The 21,662-nt window shown below is 35.5% G+C and overlaps 1 protein-coding gene and 1 pseudogene across 1 annotated transcript in view; both read right to left on the bottom strand.

The window, feature by feature from the left end:
- Agps (alkylglycerone phosphate synthase) overlaps positions 1–21,662 on the bottom strand; it is a 141,790-nt gene that overhangs the window by 80,287 nt on the left and 39,841 nt on the right. The window contains exons 6-8 of the mRNA XM_004857740.4: positions 17,905–17,976; positions 15,170–15,249; positions 13,478–13,558 (exon numbers count right to left, since the gene is read on the bottom strand). Coding sequence (XP_004857797.4) covers positions 13,478–13,558; positions 15,170–15,249; positions 17,905–17,976 — 233 coding nt within the window. The remainder of the gene's footprint in view (positions 1–13,477; positions 13,559–15,169; positions 15,250–17,904; positions 17,977–21,662) is intronic.
- On the bottom strand, positions 268–13,236 carry LOC110344454 (corepressor of RBPJ and splicing regulator pseudogene; annotated as a pseudogene).

Here is a 21,662-nt window from a genome sequence, read left to right as displayed (position 1 = left end):
GGGCTCCATTTGCTATTCTCCCCAGAACTCTCTTGTTTTAGAAACCTAGGCATTTCCTTGGCTTTTTCCTCGTTAATGTGACTACTCAAGGGTTCTTCAGAAAGTTTTATCTTCTTATTCTAGTTCTCTTCAGAAGCACTGCTCTGACTTCTAAAACACTTTATTTTTGGGGGGGCTTTTGCCTTTTTGAGATAGGGTTTCACTATGCAGTTCAGGCTGGCCTTGAACTCACTTTGTAGCCCAGGCTGGCCTCACATTTGCAGTGATCCTCCTGCCTCAGCCTCCAAAGTGCTGGGATTACTATTTTCTTTCCTTTGTTGGCACTCTCACTACTCCTTTCTGAAGTCTCTGAAGAGGAGAAAGAGGAAAAGAAGAGGAAAGAGGATCTGTGTTATGGTTTTTGTGTTTACTTCTGCTCTTGTGTTAACTTTTTCTTTTTTCTCTTTTTTTTTTTTCTTTTCAAGTCTGTCTAATTTCCTGAGAAGTTTCTATTTTTGTTTGGTTGTTCATGACTTTAAGAATTCAACTTCTGGATCTTTTTACTTTCACTTGCAACATACTCCTGTGATGCATGGTCCTCATCATTTGTGGTCAAGTTTTTCCCCGGTATATTTTGCTGCAGTGCAAACCCAGTTTCTCATCTCTGCTATTACCTCCAAGGGCTGCATCAATGGCCTTGAGCCATCAGTGGGAACTGAATCTGCACTGAATCCAGAAAGACCAAAGGACACTCTTGATCTGTGTTGACATGACCCCATTTATGACATTTAATGCAACTCACATTTCGAACCTGAATATTAAATGGCTGATTTCTGAGGTTCATGTTATCTTTAGCATATTTTTCATGTGGCACTCCCTTCTGCCATTCAAAGTTGTATTCCATCTTTCCTTCTGTTTCTTCTTTCTCTGTTTTCTTTTTTAGCTCATGGTGGGGCCTCATACATGAAACTAAGGCCATTCTTTACACGTTCATCTCCCATAGCAATCTGCTATCATATGACTCTTGTTGTTTAAGATACTGCTGTACCGGGCCAGGGATTTAGCTCTGGTTTTGCCACCTGCTGCGCAAGCGCAAGGACCCGAGTTCGATCCCCAGTACCAAAAAAAAAAAAAGATATTCCTGTATTAATTCTTATCATATGATACACTCTGTTCTGCCATCCATACGTTTCTGATACTCGATTTGGAGGCAGGATAAAAGTCCTTCTTGCACACCAAGCTGGTGAAGGATTTCCCAACTTGGGAGTCCCAGGAGCAGAAGACAGCAGCTAGGTCTATGAGAAACGTAAAAAACTCTGCTGCCAGCTGGGGATTTAGCTCAGTGGTTTCACCGCCTGCTGCACAAGCGTAAGGACCCGAGTTCGATCCCTGGTACCAAAAAAAAACAAAAAAAAAAACAAAACTCTGCTGCCTAACTGAAACTCAAAATCTTTTTACAATACCATTCACAATATCAAAATCTTTTAACAAATACAATTTATAATAGCACCAACAATAGGTAATACTTAGTGACAAGTCTGATTATTTAAAAAATATGGAAAACCTATACACAGAAAACCAACAGAATATTGCTTAAAGACATTATGGACCTAAAAAAAAAAACTAAAGATACATATACTAGCTTTAGTTCATGGGCCAGGTGAGAAGAATCAATATTGTTAAGGTATCAGTTCTCACCAAATTGACACAAAGAGTCAATTCAATCCTAATCAAAATCCTTACAGGGTTTTTTTTTTTAAAAGAGAAATTTACAAGATAATTATAAAATTCATATGGAAAATTTAAAAAAACCTAGAATATCCAAAATAACTTTGAAAAGCTACAGTAATCCAAACAGGATGATCTAGGTATAAAGATATACATATAGAATAATGAAACAGAATAGAGTCCATAACTAGCTGCATATATGTATCTCTATATGTAGATATGTATGTGGACAAAAGTTCAAGTTTTTTTGTTTTAATGATGGTGAAAAGCCACTACAGTGAAGAAATGATACCTTTTTCAACAAATAGTGTTGGATAAATTGAATATCCATATGGAAAAAATTAACTTGAATTAGTAGCTTGTACCTTACAAACATTAGCTCAGAAACCTTCAAAACTGATCAATGTAAAATCAAAAAGTATGAAACAAATAGGAGAAAATCTCTGCAATCTTGGGTTAAGAGTAACATTAGGGTCCAGGGATTTAGCTCAGTGGTTCTCCTGCCTGCCTCGCAAGCGCAAGGTCCCAAGTTTGATCCCCAGTACCAAAAAAACACAGAGTAACACACTAGATTTTATGAAAATTAAAATGCCTACTTTTCAAAGGGCATTGTAATACATGTCACATGCAGGGAAAAAATATTTGCAAAGCACATGTCTGAGAAATGATTTATACCTAGAATACATAAAGAACTCTTAAAATTCAATCATAAGAGAACAAACAACCCAATTTAACAGTTGGAAAATCAGTGTGTGGGTCTATGACTAGATCAACAAAGCCTGGTACATGTCAGGTCCCCAAAATTTCCTGTCTCTGCCCCCAGGCAGTAACATCAATTAAAGTGAGAATTTTCAGGAACTTGAACAAAGGCTGCTAAATTCCCAATCTACTTTAGCCTTCTAGGGACTCACTTCAAAGGAAGGAAAGGATCCAGCAGTGCTTCCTCATTCTCATTCAAAAAAATCTACTTCCTGCTGAGTCTGCAGATAGGAGACCAGAGACCAAAGCATCTTGCCCTACCCATGTAAACTCAGGCTGATCATGTATTTCAGGAATCTCCCACCCTGCATGCGAGTACTCTTCCTTCTTCAAAAGTTCCTGCCTTTTCCAACAAGGAAAGTCTGAGACATAAGATGTTGGCAGTTATTTTAAAGGCCAAGTCCCAGCAGTTGATGACATTTGAGGATGTAGCTGTCTACTTCATCTGAAAGTAGTATAAGTAATTGGAGCCTGCTTAGGGGGATCTCTACAGGGATGTGACGATGGAGAACTATTGGAATGTGTTCTCACTAGATGGTGAATCCAGATCTGAAAAATGATCACATGGGATGCTACTGGGAAAATTCCAAAAGAATACTTCTCAGGGTCTTAAATTGGAAGAAGCCTATGAACAAGAAGTTAGTCTAGGCAACCAGGGAACTCCTCTGGAAAGACTGAATAGGGGGCCGGGGATTTAGCTCAGTGGTTTCGGCGCAAGGACCTGAGTTCAATCCCTGGTACCAAAAAAAAAAAAAAAAAGAATCCACATAGGGGAGAATGCCTATGAATGCAGTGAGTATAGGAAAGTCTTCAAAGCTCAGCTCTTGTTTGCCACCAGAGGATTCACACAAGGGAGAAGCCTTTGAATATAATGGGTATGAGCAAAAGTTCTTTCAAAGTTACTGATGAATTGAGTATCAGTGAGTCTACTTGAAAGAGCCACATAGTTGTTTTCCTCACTTCTTGAGTTTAAATACCTCTTGTCTTACTTATAAATATCAACAAATTAAATTGTGTCCCTTCCACCTCAAATCTTTCCCTTTAGAGAATGGAGCAAACTAGTTCCATTCTGCCACAGTGACCAGAAACCTCGTGGATTTCCAAGGAATGATACAGTTGCAAAACTTGTGAGGCAAATACCAGATTAAGTGCTGGTAACACAAAGAAGCTTGAGAACCAGTCACCCTGTTTTGGAACAGAGTTTACATTTTCTCATGCCCTTCTTTCCAAGGTAGGGATGGAAGATTAGCAGGAATAAAATTCCAATGATTCCACTAGTTGGAGTCAGGATAGTGAGCACAAAAGGCAGTATAAAGAATGTTCTAGGTCATCCTATTTGCTAAGGAGAAGAAAAGCTGTATTTTGAAGCCACTATCTGCAATCCAGCTTTAGGATTTGACAAAGAACATACTGTTTTGTTTTATGATTTCATTAATTATGGAAACTTGGTATTGTGGAATTCGTTATATTATTGAACGGGGGGAAATAACTCCAAAAAGGATTTCTGCAATGACTATCCTTTAGGCCTTCTGGAGCAACATGAGCATTTCCAAGAGTAGTCTGGCAATACTATAGGCAGAACCCCACCTACCTGCCCTGGCTCCCTGTATCAACTGAGAAATCCAGCTGTACAGTGAATAGCCTGAGAGTGCAAATCAGAAGCATTTAGCCTTGTCCTCTTATTCCTATCTTTTCTTCCTCTTTCCACTCCTGTGATGACAAGTGATTTAATCCCAACTTCTAGTTACTAAGGATGCTTTCATGGAGCTCACTCAGCCATCCTCTCCTGCCCTCTGGTACCTCTAACATCTGGCCCCGTCAGCCAGATTTCTCCCAATGCCACCTCCAACTTCAACAGCCAAGAATTAATACAAATAAAGGGCAGAGCCCAGAGAAAGAAGGTTGTGGCCTGGGCCTGGCAACAGGGCTCTTTGCGAGGAAAAATGGCACTCTCTGAGTTTTCCCAACTCAAGGAATGACCTTCCGTTGTTTTAACCCTGCTCATCAAGCACCATAAATGGCATACACTATTAAAAAGTACAAGTTTTCAGAAGAGAAAATACTGAGAAATCAATTTCAACAGATATTTTATCACTGTAGATATATGGATGGCACATAAGCACATGAAAAGATGTACAACAACACAAATCATTACAGAAATGCAAAATAAAACTACAATGAGATACTACCATGCATCTGCTGAATGACTGAAATTAAAAAGACTAACAAAAAGTATCAGCAAGGGTATGGAAAATCTGAGAACTCATATTGTACTAGTGAGAATATAAAATGATACAATTACTCTGGGAAAAAGTTTGGTAGTTTTTCAAAAACTACACACCATAGTCATCTTATTTCTAGATATTTACTGAAGAGAAATGAAAAGTATATGGATTTGTACATGAGTGGTCCACTGTTTTCTTTGTAATAACCCCAAACTGGAAACAATCCAAGTGCTTGTCAACAGATGAATAAATAAACTGTGGTGTTATCTATACAATGGAACACTATTAAACAATACAAAGAAGCGAACTATTTGTAATTGCACTGATATGGATTAATCTCAAAATAATTATGAATAGTGAAAGAAATGAAACACTCCCCCCAAAGAGTTTTCTATTATTTGCCTTAATAAAGTTGTAGAATTAAATAAGTCAATAGTCACCAAAAGCAGGTCAGTGATTGTCAGGGGTTAAGGGGTGATTAGAAAAAGGAGAAAAAATACATTTTGGAATTGGAGTAATATTCATTATCCTCAAAATAATGATAGTTCTGTGATTGTATTCATATGTCAAACTTAACAGATATTCACTGTAAATGAGAGCAATTTATTACATGGCAATTAGATCTTAATGAAAAAAATCAAAAAGTAAAAGAAAACAAAAATATATGATACAGATTCTGGTCTGAGCTTCCAAAAAGTAAATTTTTTTATCAACTGAGCATGACAAGGCTACAGAATAAGCAAATTTTACAGAGAAGAGTAAAAATTTTATCTTTAAAATGTTTAACTTGATGGCCATACTTACAAAATTCATATATAGATTTAATGCAACCCTAATCAAAATACCAACAGCTTTCTTCATAGAATTGGAGAAAACAATCCTAAAATGCCTATGGAAGCAGAAGAGACCCAAAATAGCAAAAGCAACCCTGGGTAATAACAGCAACGCAGAAGGCATCACAATCCTGGACTTAAAATTATATTACAAAGCTACAGTAATAAAAACAGCACGGCACTGGCACAAGACATTAGGATAAATGGAATGAACAGAGGATGCAGAAACAACCCCAAGCACATTTAACTATGTGATGTTTGACAAAGGGGCCAAAAAGGAAAACTTGGCTAGCTCCATGCAGAACATTGAATCTAGACCCATATCTCTCACCATGCAGTAAAGTAAAATCAAAATGGATCAAAGAATTAAATATTAAAACAGAAACACTGAACCTGCTGGAAGATAAAATAGGTAAAACTCTTGAGGTCACTGGCATAGGCAAGGACTTTCTGAACAGAAATGTGGTTGCACAAGAAATAGTTGCATCAAGAATCAACAAATGGCATCATATCAAATTAAAAAGCAGCTCGGTACAGCAAAAGAATCAACAGAGTAAAAAGACAATTTATAGAATGAGAAAATATTTTCGCCAGCTATTCCTCAGACAGAAGACTAATATTGAGAATATATAAAGAACTAAAACAAATGGATCCTTCCCATAAATAAAAGACCCAATCCAAAAATAGGCAAGTGAAACAGACACTTCATAGAAGTACAAATGGCTAATATGTACATGAAGAAATGTTCAACATCACTAGCTATTAGAGAAATAAAAATTCAAACAACACTAAGATTCCATCTTATCCTAGAAAGAATAGCCATCATCAAGAAATTAATAAATGCTGGTGAGGCTGTGGAGAGAAAAAGGAATCCTTCTACATTGTTGGTTGGAATGTAAACTAGTACAACCACTAGAAAAATCAGTATGAAGATTCCTCAAAAAGCTAAAAATAGAAATTTCATTTAACACAGCTATTCCCCTTCTAGGTATCTTCCTGGAAGAGTTAAAAACGTCATACTACAGTGACACATGCACACCCATGTTTATAGCAGGATAATTTATAATAGCTAAATCTTGGAAGTGGCCTATATGTCCATCAACAGATAAATAGATAAAGAAAATGTGGTATTTACACACAATGGAGCACTACGCTGCCAGGAAGAAATATAAACTTGGGTCATGTGTAGAAAAATGGATGCACCTTGAGGCTAAGTTAAGAAAAATAAATCAGGAAACACAAGTTTAAATATCACATGGTTTCTCTTATATGAAAAACCCAAACTTTACATAAAGAACAAAATAAAAGGTAGATAATAAGAAGTAGGGAGATAGATATTTCTCAAACAGTAAGAGGATCAAGAGATGGGTACGGGGGAAAGGGATGAAAAAAGGAATTAAGAAGTGTTATGTAACTATACCAACTCCACACAAGGAATGTAAACATTATGTACTACAAATATGTACTAATAAAAATAAATACAATGCTGAATTTGAAAAGTCTATCTGATATCTAACTGGAGAATCAACTAGGAAACTATACATCCAGGTCTGTAGTTCTATAGTCTGGGTTAATGACACAAATTTGGAAGTCTTCAGCATGTACAAGAAATATTTAAAGTCAACTATGCTTTAATAAAGCAGATAATGCTCAATAAAAATTAGTGGAATGAACCAAAGTTCTAGGTACTTTATTATTTCATCCTAACAACAACCTTATGAAGTAGGATCATCTCCATTTTAAAACTATGGAAAAAAGGATAGTAACTTGCCAAAGGTCACTCAGCTAGGAATTACAGCTGAAGTTCAGTAAGAGGTAATACCTATTAAAAAACAAAGAAAGATAATGTGAAGTTTATTAGTGATATTGACCCTAAGAAAAAAAAATAAAGTCACATATCCCCAGACTATTAAGTAATAAAGCAGCCAAAGATTTAATAAACCTGAAAAAAATTCTCCAATCATAACTGACCATTAGTGACTTTCCTCAAGCTTTATACATATTAAAATCAAAGCAATTTACAAGCTGAGAGATTAAAATCTGCTACCCAATAACAGTATTATTGTCATTTTAAAATTTTTAGAAGAAATGGGCAGGACATTTTTAAACTGGTTATCTCATCTGAAGCAGAAACTGAAAGACACAAAAATTTAATGGAGATGTTAAACTAAGATCAAACAGCTGCAGAAACTACATTATAGTCTACTACAGGAACAAAAAACTTCAACATTGGCAATTAGGGAAACAAACCAGTAGGTAAAATATCAGAAGTCTTACTAGAAAAATGTCATTTAAATTTCAAGGAAATACCTTCCTTGAATTTTAATTCTAACCTTTAAAAAGAGAAAGAAAACCTGGGAAGTTTAAAATACTACATCAAATGTTACAATAAAGGATATATAATTGGATACATAAAAGGCCATTCTTCACTATTTAAAAAAGTGTTGTATTGACAGACATGATGGAAGACTAATAGAGGACTTCTTAGAGAATTTTTTCATTAAATATTATATTTTGCTCACATAAGTTCATTATAAGCTATAATAATTAACAACTCTCCTCATCCTGACTTATGTAAAACCTTAATTTATTTGAAGATATTTAACAAACCTCAGTAAATATGTTCACTTTTATTCTTTTGGGCAGGGGGGGTACCAAACTTGAATGTGTTCAGTTTTATTCTATTTCTCTGCATCTTACTGCATTAAATCAAAAATAAAATAGCTCAATAATTTTTAAAACCTTTCAAGCAGAGGTGGTCACAAGTAGACCAACTTCAAAAAACATCTGAAGAAAGAAGGGAAAATACAATAAAGATGAGATCAACAATCACATCACAGCAGAGAAGCTCAGCTGGTACCAGAACATGGAAGGAAGCTCCCAGCCTCCATCCCAGGATCCTAGGGCAGTGAAGCTCAGCCGGTCCCAGGACCAGGAAGGGAGCTCCCCACCTCCATCCCAGGCTCCTAGGGCAGAGAAGCTCAACCTGTCCCAGAACCTGGAAGGAAGCTCCCCGCCTCCATCCCAGGCTCCTAGGGCAGTGAAGCTCAGCCTGTCCCAGCACCCAGAAGGAAGCTCCCCTGCTGCCATCCCAAGCTCCTAAGGCAGAGAAGATGAGCCCCTCCCGCGGAAATGAGAAGACACGTAAACAAGTCTCAAAAACAGACTTCTGGATCACCTACAGCAACCCCAAAGGGAAATGAGATGGAACAATCTGATAACTCAACCACCTGGACTCTCTCAACTGGCAACGAAAGAGGATCTGGGAAAAATGAAATCAGAAATAATTACTCAGGTAACAACAAAGATTTTGCTCATGGTGCAAGACATGATTAATAAATCTAAAGAGGACACAGATAAAAAAATAGAGGATCTGAGGAATATGATGGAATCCCAACATAGGAAACAAATGGAATCCATAAAACAGATACAAACAGATTTCCAAGAGATTAAAACTCCATCGAAAGTCTGCACTGCAGAATGAACCAATGTGAGGATAGAATTTCACATATAGAAGATAAGATTGCAATTAGTGAGGAGGAAAAGAAAAATTGCTTTAAAATTGTAAGGGAACATGAGAAATCAATCCACCAGCTGCTAGATGATGCAAAGAAGAATAACATAAGACTGATTGGAATCAATGAAGAAACAGGAGAGAATGCAGATGACATAAAAAAACTCTTCACAGAAGTGATGGCAGAAAACCTCCCAAGGAGGGGGAAAGAACTTGACATACAGATAAGTGAGGCATATAGGACTCCAGCTAGCCTTAATCAAAAAAAACTACACATAGGCATATAATAGTTAGGATTCCAGAAATTCAGCAGAAGAACAAAATTCTACAAGCAGTGAGAGAAAAGAAACAAATCACATACAAAGGAAAGCCCATCAGAATCACAGCAGACTTCTCAATGCAAACCCTCAAGGCAAGAAGAGCTTGGAGTGATGTATTTCAAGCCCTAAAGGAAAACAGCCTCCAACCCAGATTGATGTACCCTGCAAAACTATCTTTCAAAACTGATGGACAAATAAGATACTTTCATGACAAAGAGCACCTCAGGAACTTCATGAACACCAAATCGACCGGCACTCCAAAAAATTTTAGACAATACCCTAGGAAAAGACAATGAGGATCACAACCCCAGGAAACCCAGCAGAATGAATCCATTGGGTGTGACAAATCAAACACAAAGGGGGAGAATCCAACAAAAAGAAAAAGTCATGACAAGGCTTTTAAAACTTTTGACTTCATCTCCCTAATGAGTGTATAATTCAATCTTATTATTGTACTGATTAGTATTTTTCTGATTCCAGAGTTGCACACCATTCCTTGTGCTATACTGGCTATCATCTTATGTCTACATTTTAATGGAGTTGTCTATCAATGAGCTCTAAGAATTCTTTATATATTCTGCTCATAGGTTATATGCATTGGAAATATGGTCTGTTTAAGGACTACTTTTCATTTTAATGATGTCATTTAAAGTTCTAAATTTTGATGGAATCTCATTTATCAATTTTTTTCTTTTATACATCATGCTTTTGTATCCTAGGTAGTTCTTGCCTACCCTGAATTCATAAATATTTTCCCTTATAATTTCTTCTTAAAGTTTTATACTTTTAGGCTTTCTTATTTAGGTTCACAGATCCCTTCAAGTTATTTTCATGTATGGAAAAAAAGGGTTGACGTTAATTTTTTATATACAGATACCAGGTGTTCTAGTGCCGTTTGCTGAAGACACTATCTCTTCCTCGGCTCTTAAATCGAGTTTATATTCTATAAAATGCTAATGTTAAATAATCTTTCAAAACTCAGTGGACCATATATGTGTGGTTCTATTCTAGATTCTCTGTTTTATTCAAATGATCTATATGGCTTTCCTTACACCAACACGGCCTTGATTACTGTAGCTTTAGAAGAAGTCTTAAAATTAGGTACTAAACGTCTTCCAGCACTGTTTTTGTTTTTGTTTTTGGCTTTTCTTGGTCCTTTGTACTCCTACATAACTTTTAAATTTCAATATCCAGTTCTTCATTTATAGCAAGTATACACAGACCTGAATTTTTATATATACCTTGTGTTTTCTAATCCTGATAAATTCAAGTACAAGTTCTAGGGGCTCCTAGAGCTTTCTTAGTATTTTCTCTGTAGATGATCATTTCATCTACATATAAAGATTTTGCTTCCACTGTGCCAATCCTATCCTAGTTGTGTCCTTTTATTGCCAGACTATTTTGGTGCGGCCTAGGTTTCAAAGTTTAATGGACAGATAAAGAGTAAGCATATCTGCCCTTGTTCCCCACCTTAAGGAGAAAGCATTGTATCTTCTCCATTCATATAAGGCATTCTCACTGGAAGTATGGAGTACATGTCTTTAATCTGTTGAGAAGTTTCTGTTCTACTTCTAGTCTCCTGATAGCTTTTACCATGAAGAGCTGTAGAATTTAGTCCAATACTCTTTCTCCAACTAGTGACAGGATCATATGGCTTTCTCCTTTCCTCTCTTAAAATGATGACTTTTGGGGGTGGATCTTCCAATGCTGAACCAACACTGTCATCTGTATAATAAAACCACTTTCTACATACTGCCAGATCTGACTTCTAAGAGTTTGTTTTGTTAAACAAATTTCTATCTATGTTCATACTTTTTTCTTCTATTATGTTTATCCAGTTTTAGGATTAGCACAATGTTGAGTTCCTAAAATGAGGGGAGAAGTGTTCCTTTTTTTTTCTGCTTTAATCGTTTGATATAATTTATCAGTTAAAATGTGTATGAGCCTGCTGTTGTCATATAGGTAGGTTTTCAAGCTAGGAATATACTTTCTTTAATAGGTGCTATTCAAATTTCATATTTCCTCCAGAGTTAGTTTCATTAATTTGTCTTCCAAAGTACTTCTTAGAAGTTGTTAAATTTATTTCAAAAAAGATTTTTGTAATATGCTTTCTATATCCTTTTAAATTCTGTAAAATCTGTGGTAATGTCTCCTAGATCTTAATATTATAATTTTAAAAATGTATAACTGATATTGTGTAACAGGAAGAAAAGGTCTACAAGAGCAGGGGAATTGGGAAGGGTAGGGGAAGGGAAAAAAGGGAAAGGAAAAAATATAAGAAGAAAAAAAATGGAAACAAGGTCTTTGCAAATAGGGGAGGGTGGAGGGGGTGCAGGGAGGGCAGGGGAAGGGGAAAAAAATAAGAACCAAGAGACTCATGTAATGGTACAAGATCCCAATGATGAATGTAACTGTATTTTATACTGAAAATGTACCAATAAACTTAATGGGAAAAAAAAAGAAAAACGAATCACATCACATCTTTCTCCATGCTCCAGTAAAAGTTTAGGGAGAGACAGGGCTCTATAACCTAAGATGGACACAGTGGTTAGTAAATTACCAACAAATTGAACTTTCTTATTTTTCTTTACAAAAGCTGTTACAATCATCTTGACCACATTTGAAGAAAATGAAACCAACTCATTTTAATAATAATCTGCTTAGAATCCTTGAAGAGAACCTGAAGTTTTCTGAAACTTAATTAGGATCCCCAAGAAAGGTAAAAAGACTAGTTTCACTACTTGTGAGACAGCAGTTTTCAATAAAATTCTGCATTGAAAAGTTCAATGAATAGTAAATACCACTACCTACCCAGCTGGTGCAATTTATCACCAAGATCTGAGAATTCTATTTTCAATTTGTTGCATTTTGCTCCATTCCTACTACTTTATATCAGGTCACTTCAGATCTTGTCTAAATTATTACAGCAATCTCTTAATCAGCCTTTTCATAGCCTGCATTCTATACACAGTAGCCAAAACTGTGTAAAAACAGAGTTCAAACTTCTAAAAAAGGTCTTTATAAGGCCCTTTATCATCTTACCTCTTCATATTTTCCTGGCTTCATCCTTTACCACTACTACCTCCACTCCTACCCAATATGCAAATACTACAAATATGTGTTCTCTCATATACAATATATGAGGTGTGATCAAAATATATGGTATGTGTTTAAGTTAGGAAAGTTAATTATAGTAGAAGACATATTGTCATTAAACCCTCTCAAAATATTTCCCTTCACTTCGAACACATTTATGCCATCAATCTTGTCACTTTATGAAGCAGTTCTGGAAGTCCTCTTTCATGAGTGTTTTTATGAGGTATGATCAAAAATATGTCATCCAACAGAAAGGCAAGCTTGTAAAAACATTACAGTGTGTCCTCATTTACCTCAGTGAGCAGATTTAACACCATGTGACTTCTAACTCTTCCACAAAATCAAAACGACCATGAAAAGAAAACATTTTGAATCAATTCAGGACATTAAGGCAATCACAACAGCACAACCTAAAGACACTCGTGAAAGAGGACTTCCAGAAATGCTTCAGAAAGTGGCAAGAATGATGGGATAAGTGTGTTCAAAGCAAGGGGAAGTATTTTGGAGGGAGATTAATGGCAATTTAATTATTTTTAAATTTTAAACCTTCACCATATGTTTGGATCACATCTGCCACACTCAAGTTATCCACAGTGCCCCCAAAGCAACAACTGCCCTTGAAGCCTCTGTACTTGCTCCTTCCTGACTGAATTGTTCTCTTCAACTCATCACCTTTTGTTTTTGCTTACTGACTCATCCTGAAGTCTGATTTTAAATGCTGAATCTTCTGTGAGACCTTCACTGTCCAAGTCCTTCCCAAGCAGCCCAATTTGATGAACCATACACCCTGAATTTACTCTTCATACAACAATTCTCACTCTGAACCATTGTCATTTACCTAATTTTCTGTCCAAATATAAGATACCTGAGGGTAGGAGATAATGTCTTACTCAGTATTGTGCTCTTAGCATCTTGCTCAATGCCTGATTCACATGAGAAGCTGAGCAAATTCACTGAGTGAATGAATGTATCATGAAAGAGGATATAGCAGTTTTGAAAACCTGAATTAAAGGGATAACATACCTGTCTTTCCAACTCTTGTCCTGTTATACCAGCCTCTACATGAGCTGTCAGATTATTCTCATCAACCCAAAGAATTCGATTCTGTAAAGGAAGACAGAAATCTCACCTCTAGGAACTATGAAGATTTTCTCCAGAAAGATACCACTTCTTTTTTGTTGTTGTTTTTTTGTTTGTGGTACCGGGGATCGAACTTGGGTCCTTGCGCTTGTGCAGCAGGTGGCAAAACCACTGAGCTAAATCCCCAGCCCAGATATCACTTCTTAATTCTAAGCAACAAGTTACAAGATAGTGATTAAGGAAGTAGGGTTCCCCACTCCCACTCACACGGGAAACATGCCCCTCCTATACCTTACTACATTACATAGTAACAAAGTTAGTATATGATGTAGAGTTGGCTTGAAATAGACTCTTCTTTATGGAGGTATTAATCTGAATTAAATTCCACCTCTTAGCTTATGCAAATAACTGTCTAGGCTTCACACACACACAAATGTATGTGTGTGTGTACATATATATATATATATATTCATAAATTATTTTCTACTACTAAAAATAGACTTCTTAGTTGGGCCTGATGGGACACACCTATAATCCCAGTATTCTGAGGCAGGGGCCCATCCTGTGTAAGTGAACACCTTAGTGAGATCTTGTCTCAAAATAAAAAATAAAAAAGTGGTGGGAATGTAATTCAGTGTGAAGGCCCTAGGTTCAATTCTCAACTCTTAAACAACAATGAATCTAAACTTTAGAAAATAATCTTATCATTAAAATCACACCTTTCACAAATCCCTATACAAAAATATAACGGTATTAGTGTAAATTTGGGAGAGAAATTGAGTTTTGGTTATTCAAATTAACCTTAAGTAATATTATCTATTCTGTTTCTAATAATAAAAACCAGGTCACCTAATGTGTCAATATTCCAATTTATGATTCTCAAATGATCAATTTCACATGCTAATTTGGTAGAATAACATCAGATATGTACCTTAGAGAAATGAACTTAGCTTTTGGATACCTGAAGATAAGGCTAATATATAATGATGAAATGCATTTAAAACAAAATGAAAAAAGAAGGAAAAATTGGAAACAAAGTTTTTGTAAATAAGGAGGGGAAGAAGGGTTGAAGAGAGGATAGGGGAATAGAAAAAAATAAGAATCAAGATATATCAATGCAAAATAGGAAGAAAAGGTTCAAAGGGATAGGGTAGTGGGTGGGGCAGGGGAAAGGAAAGAAGGGAAAGGAAAAATGATGAGAAATGGAAAAAATGGAAATAAAGTCTTTGTAAATAGGGAAGGGTGGAGGGGGTGAAGGGAGGGCTAGGAATGGGGAAAAAATAAGAACCAAGATACATCATGTAAAGGTACAATTCCCAATGAGAAATGTGAATGTGTTGTACACCTACAATGTACCAATAAAAAAATTTAAGAAAAAAAAAAAGATATATCATGTACAGGTATAAATTCCCTATGATGAATGTGATTGTTATGTGTACCTAAAATGTACCAATAAACTCAATTATAAAAAAAAAACTTATGATGAAACATTTATATGTCAACCATAAAATAATAATAATAAAAATAAAACAAAATGGAAAACACATCTTTTTTTAAATGACAACTGAGGCAGAACCATAAGGACAATGTTTTAAACAGAAACTATCTGCAAATACATCTTATATTATCATTTACCATTTGTGAAGTATCCAAAGAAATTATTGTTCTTGTCTCATCCGCAGGACACATTAGGCCATATGAAACACTTGTTCCTCCTGCCAAAAGAGGAAACAACAACTTTATGGTTAAATATTTTACTTTCAGCTATAATTCTAGGGCAAATATCTAAAAATATACAGTGAGACCCAGTAAGAAAGTCACACCTATTTCTATTGCAAAATAGTTTGCAAAAGCTAACACACTAAAAGCAAACTCACCTTTATTTTATGCTTTGTGCCAAAATGAAGCAGTATTATGGAACTGAAAGCAATGGGACATGGCTCCATCCCCTGGACGTGATACACTCAAGTGAAGTCCCTAGCAATTTGTAGAACTCCAAGAACATAATTAGAAAAGTTCTAACCTAATGATTACTGTGAAGTAATTAAAAAAAGAAAAAGACTCATCATACACAACTAGAGATACCATTAAGTCCTTTCTACCTTAAAAATTGAGATTCTTTTAGCATTTAAAATAATATCTTATATTCTCATACAAAAGGGCTTTTCTAGAATAGAAACAAGTTAAAGTGTCTAGATTATACATTTAAACAATTTTTATATTTTTTTATGAAAAGGTCCTTTTAATATAGAATGGTACATAGATGTATTTAAAGAATATGCTGCTGTTTTCTCTTAACATTCGCCATAAAAAGAAAAATGTTTTTTGATACCAATAAAGAATAATGTTTTCGGGCCAGAGATTTAGCTCAGTGGTTTCGCCACCTGCTGCACAAGCGCAAGCGTAAGGACCTGAGTTCAATCCCTGGTACCAAAAAAATAATAATAATAATAATGTTTTCAGGGCCGGGGATTTAGCTCAGTGGTTGCGCTGCCTGCCTCGCAAGCTCAAGGACCCGAGTTCGATCCCCAGTACCAAACAAAACAAAACAAAAAAGAATAATGTTTTCAGCCCCCCTCCTCCCCTGTACAGGGGATCGAACCCAGGACCTTGCACTTGCCAGGCAGGTGCAAAGCCACAGAGCTACATCCCCAGCCCTCAGCTCTTAACTAGATCTGCAACACTCTATATCAGAATAAAATTTTAATTGGTACTTCTATACATTTTGTGTGGAAGAAAACATGTGGAGGTCACCTTCCCTACGAAGGGAAGTACTTATATGGGGTTACCCAGGGGGCGCTTCTCTGTAAGGATCAGCTTAATTTCACAAGATCAGACCATGAATTGCCAGTTACAAACATAATACTTTTGATTAGTAACTATTATTTGCTTGTACTGTCATTTACAATCAGAAAAATATTGCATATAGAGTGGCACTATAGTGTCTTTTGCATGAATTCAACAGATAATATCAGCTGAAGAGGGAACCTAGAGCTCTGGGAGCTGCTGAGATCCTACTTCCATTCCATCAATGCCAAGTTGATCACTGAAAGTAACATCCTTTGGCTATATATTATGTGACTGAAAAATATGGTGAGTTTTTAAAAAATTTATCACAGTAAAAGATATATTACCATAAATCCCTCTCAAAATACTCCTCTTGGCTTCAAACACACTTATCCCTTCTTTCTTCCCACTTTCTGAAGCAGCTCTAAAATGCATCATCTGTCCTGTCTTTGGTTGCTGCTATCATGGCTGTCTTGATCTGATTAAATTTAAAACATTTACCTTTTATGGTTATTTTGGCTTTGGGGAAAAGCCAGAAGTTACAAGGTACCAGATTCAGTGAATAAGGTGGACGAGGACACACCATAATGTTTTTATTTGACAGAAATAAGCTTTTTTAATCAATTCGGGACATTGAGACATCCACGACAGTGCAATCAAAGATACTCACGAAAGAGTACTTCCAGACCTGCTTCAGAGAGTGGCAAGAAGAATGGGATAAGTATGAAGCCAGGAGTATTTTGAGAGGGATTAATGCAATGGGTCTTTCACTATAATAATTTATTTTTTAATTTAAACACACATCGTATATTTTGATTATACCAAATAAGTTATTAAAACAATGTAGTTAATAAAAGATCAAAAGAAATAAAATTCATTTCAAAATCCAAAAGTGTTATTTTTCCGTATTAAAAACATTGATTTATTACTATACTGGTGATACTTACTCTGAATTATGTTTTCTGATTACTCTGTTTCTCAAAAAGTTGGATATATTTGTATTTTCCCTTTGAAAAATAAAATTCTCTCCATAAACATAAAGGTTAGAAAGTAATTACTGGGCCAGGGATGTAGCTCAGTGGCACTGTGCCTACCTGGCAAGCACAAGGTCCTGAGTTCGATCACCAGTACCAGAAAAAGAAAACAAAAGAAAGTAATTACTAAAGCAAGAACTTTTCCTTTTTTCTTTTTAAACACTGAGCTGCATGTCTTTATTCTGTGTTGAGACAGAGTCTCATTAAGTTGCTAAGTTGCCCAGGCTAAGGTGAAACTTGTGATCGCCCTGCCTCCCTCTGCCTCCCAGAGTGCTAGGATTACATCCACCACCATGCCTGGCTAGGAACGACTTCTTTATCAGCCATTACATAACAGCTTCTGATCTACATAGGAAAAATCCATGAATTAAAGGGTTATACTATGTCTCAGTTTTGACAGAATTCCTCAGAACAGAAATGAGCACCATGAACCAATTTTTGAAAATAAACACATCATAATTACAAAAATGTTTGTATTCGGGAATGGCACAAACATTTTAAACGAAACAAATTTACATCATATTAAAATTTGAAAAGCACAATACCTACCCCCAATTGGTATGATACAAAGGTTGTATTTGCATGCTAGATTCACAATCTTAACTACATCATCATGACAAGCTGTTGAAAGAAAAGGAAAATAAATTAATTACTTGGATGTGATTAAGATCTGGGTAACCTTTTATAATACAAGAACTTTATAAAGTTCTTTAACGTGTAAATTTTTCCTTCATTTATTCATTGATTAACAAATGAAACAACTGTATTAAAAGATGGGTTCTTTTCAACCTTCCATTTTGAAATGATTTCAGACTTACAAAAAAGCCATGAAAATAAGATAAAGATTCCCTTCACCTTACATTTCCAAACAGGAGTATCTTACATAATAATAGTCCAATTATTAGAACCAAGCAATTAGCACAATACAAAGCAATTAACTAATCTATAGACCTTACTCAAATGTTGCCAGTTGTTCCACTAACATCCTCTTTTCTGGACGAACACATCAAATCCAAGCTCACACATTGATTTAGCTAATGTATTTTCATTAAAAATAGGTATTTTCTATGCCAGAAGGCCATGGTTTCAATCCTCGCATTGTAAAAAAAAATTAAGATAAATATTTCTTGAGTCTATCTTTTACTTTCATGACCATGACACTTTTGAATACTAGTCAGTTATTTCACAGACTACCTCTCTAAATTTGGGTTTGCGTATGTTTACTCAAGATTAAACTATATATAGAAAAGTATATATCTCACATATTTAATCAGGAATTCCACAGAAGTAGTGTTTGCTCCCCTCTCAGAACATTACTTTTGGAGCCACACACTACAGATGTGTCGTGTTTCTGGTAATGTTAACTTTGATTATTTGGTTAGGTAGTGTCTGCTAGGGTTTACTATAAAGGATTCTAAATTTTCTGTTGAAATTAACAAATGTCTATAGACTACTGTGTATAGTATGCTTCTCATTACATGAACCCACTAATTTCAGCACCACTGCTTACCCTTTATTCTGCTTTTTAAACAAAGTTAAAATTTTCCACAAAATACACCTGCAGAGAAATTTCTTTCTACTGTACTCAACAGAAGGGTTTTCTTTACTAATGTTAAAGTTATCTAAATAACAAAAACTTAACTGTGGAGGATTTTAAATTCCACGACATGCTAAGACTTGACCGGTAGCAGAACATTAGTAGAGGTTCTTTAGAAGGAGGAGAACATGGCCCGGGGATTTAGCACAGCGGCACCATCCCTGCTTTGCAAGTGAAAGGTCCTGAGTTTGATCCCTGGCACCAGAAGAAAAAAAAACAAAACAAAACAGAAGGGAAGTCTAGAAGGAGAAAGATATGCCAAAGAGATTATTTTGGAAAAAGCCATCTCCAATAGAATATGGGACCATACAGAAGAGAAAAATTTCAGACAAGGAAGCTGTTAAAGTCTAGTATTAATTGCTAGGATCCTGGCAAAGAAATACAGATGCTAAGGAAACAAGACATATGAATATACATTTATGAAGGCAAAACTAATGCCGTATAAATGTTGCTATTATTATTTTATTATTTCTCAGGTTCACATAAAGCTAGAAATTTATGTCATTTATCTTTTTTTTTTGGTGCTAGGGATAAAATCCATGGTCTCACATATGCTAAACATGCATTTACCACTAAGCCACACCCCAGCCCATTCTAATTTTTTATAAAAATTCATTTTCAAGCTTTCAGATTATTTTCATAAAGCTTACTATTTGTAGCAAAAAAATTATGAAGTATGCAGTAATTAACAAAACATTAAAATTTATCTGTTAAAAATCTTTAAAAGGCAAAACTACATTCTATGAATGTCACCTAACCAAAAGACATCCCTGATCATTTTATTTGAAATATGATAATATATCCAACCTATCATGCACTTTTTCATTGTATCTTCTTGCATGATTTATTTTTGTTATCACTATCTAAATGCTATATATTTGTTTGTTCCCATTAAATCCTAAGGCAGCTGAGAACGCGGATTTTTTGGTTTGCTTACTGTTATCCTCAGCACATAGAACAGTACCCAGCCTGTATTTTCACAGGCCTGAAATTATAGAAATTAAGCCACTGAAAAGTATGCATAAATACTAAATAAATGAAGTAATTTCTAAAACATGCTATTGCTAAAGAAGATTTTAAGCTTGCTAAGCATAACTACCATGAAAAACATGCATTATATGAGTGACTAACCATCTATCCAAACTAAAGGTAAAGATATTGCTATGAATTATATGTAGATGTCCTCCTAAAGCCTCATGTGCCTATAGGTAGGGCTTTTCGGGAGTGGCTGGATCTAGGTGTATGAAAACGGATTAAGGATTAAATTAGGCCACTGACTGATTTAGCATGGTTCTAGGTATAGATAATAGGAAGGCCCACCTTGGGTGTGAGTGGCCCCAACCAATAGGCATGTAGTCTAGATGGGATAAAAAGGAAAGGAAGGCTTGCTGCTGTGCTTTCTGCTCCCTCCTACCTGCTATGCTATGAACTGTTCTCCTCTGCAATGCCTCTTTGTATGCCACCCTGCCTTGGAGCCAGTCGACTATGGGATGAAACCTCTATAAACTGTGAGCTAAAATAAACCTTTCTTCCTTTAACTTGTGGGTGTCAAGTATTGTGTCTCAGTGAAAAGAAAAGTAAGACAGATATCTATGCTGGATAAATGTCATAAAGGTGAAAATCCTGCTTTATGGTGACCTCAAATCAGAGAATTTCCTTAGGGGTGTGAGTGGTATGTGTGTATGCAAATGTAAGATGGGACAGCCACCTCCACTCAATGGAACTGCTTTAAATTACCACACTGCCTCAAAATATATTGCCTCAATATATTGCCTCAATATATTGCCTTCATGCAAAGGAAAACTTGGATTTCTTCTATTTCATGGTATTTTATCTTATGAATAACTAAATTTCCATACTAAACAGAGACAAAAGATTTATTTTCTAACTATCCAAGTGCACAGGAGAATATATATCCCAAGTATAAGCAAACTCAATTTCATCTCTTGCATATGCTCTTGGATCTACCTCCTGTTATCTTACCTCTCCTGAATCACCATATTAAAATACATTTTTTCCTTCAAGTAGTCCCTACAAAGTTGAAGGATCTTATCTAAGATCTGAGAGTCCATGAATGACCCAGTATTTTTGAAAATTAAATATTCTATGTACTCTGAAGAAGATGTGAAGAGAAAAAAAATCAGAAAACCAATGAAACTTTTAAAAAATGCAATCATGGACAGTAAGGAATAGTATACTTGTCCTGTTTTAAATTACCTGCCAAAAAAGATGAATTTTTAAAAAAATATGTAGTGCCTAATCCTAGAAAGACCAAAATAACAGAGGCTGGGCATGTGGTGCATTCCTGTAATCCCAGCACTCGGGAGGCTAAGGCAGAAGGATTACTGCAAGTTCGAGGCCAGCCTCAGCTACGTAGTAAGTTCAAGGTCAGCCTAAACTGCATAGTGAGACTCTGTCTCAAAAAAAGAAAACAAAAAAAACAGAAAGCTCATCCATGTTCTATCTCAAGCCAAATCCAAATTTCTCAAAACTTACTCATTCCAAAGGCATTAAGTATATAAATATATATTTATTTTCAACAACTTGTTTTACCCTTTAACCACGCCTTTAAGCCCAAGCTAATATTAACAAATTACTATTTGTTTATAGAAACCCAATTAGGTTAATTTTCTATATCTGAATATATCATATATTTGATAATTCCATTAAGCTTCAAAATTAACCAAAAATATATTTTTCTACTGACCTC

This window comes from Heterocephalus glaber, unplaced genomic scaffold (assembly GCF_053883595.1).
Source record: "Heterocephalus glaber isolate CG9 unplaced genomic scaffold, H.glaber_assembly_v1.0 deba00000347, whole genome shotgun sequence".
In the NCBI taxonomy this organism is placed as follows: domain Eukaryota; kingdom Metazoa; phylum Chordata; class Mammalia; order Rodentia; family Bathyergidae; genus Heterocephalus; species Heterocephalus glaber.
Note: the sequence above shows the minus strand (reverse complement) of the source record. Positions and strands in the feature narration are given on the sequence as shown.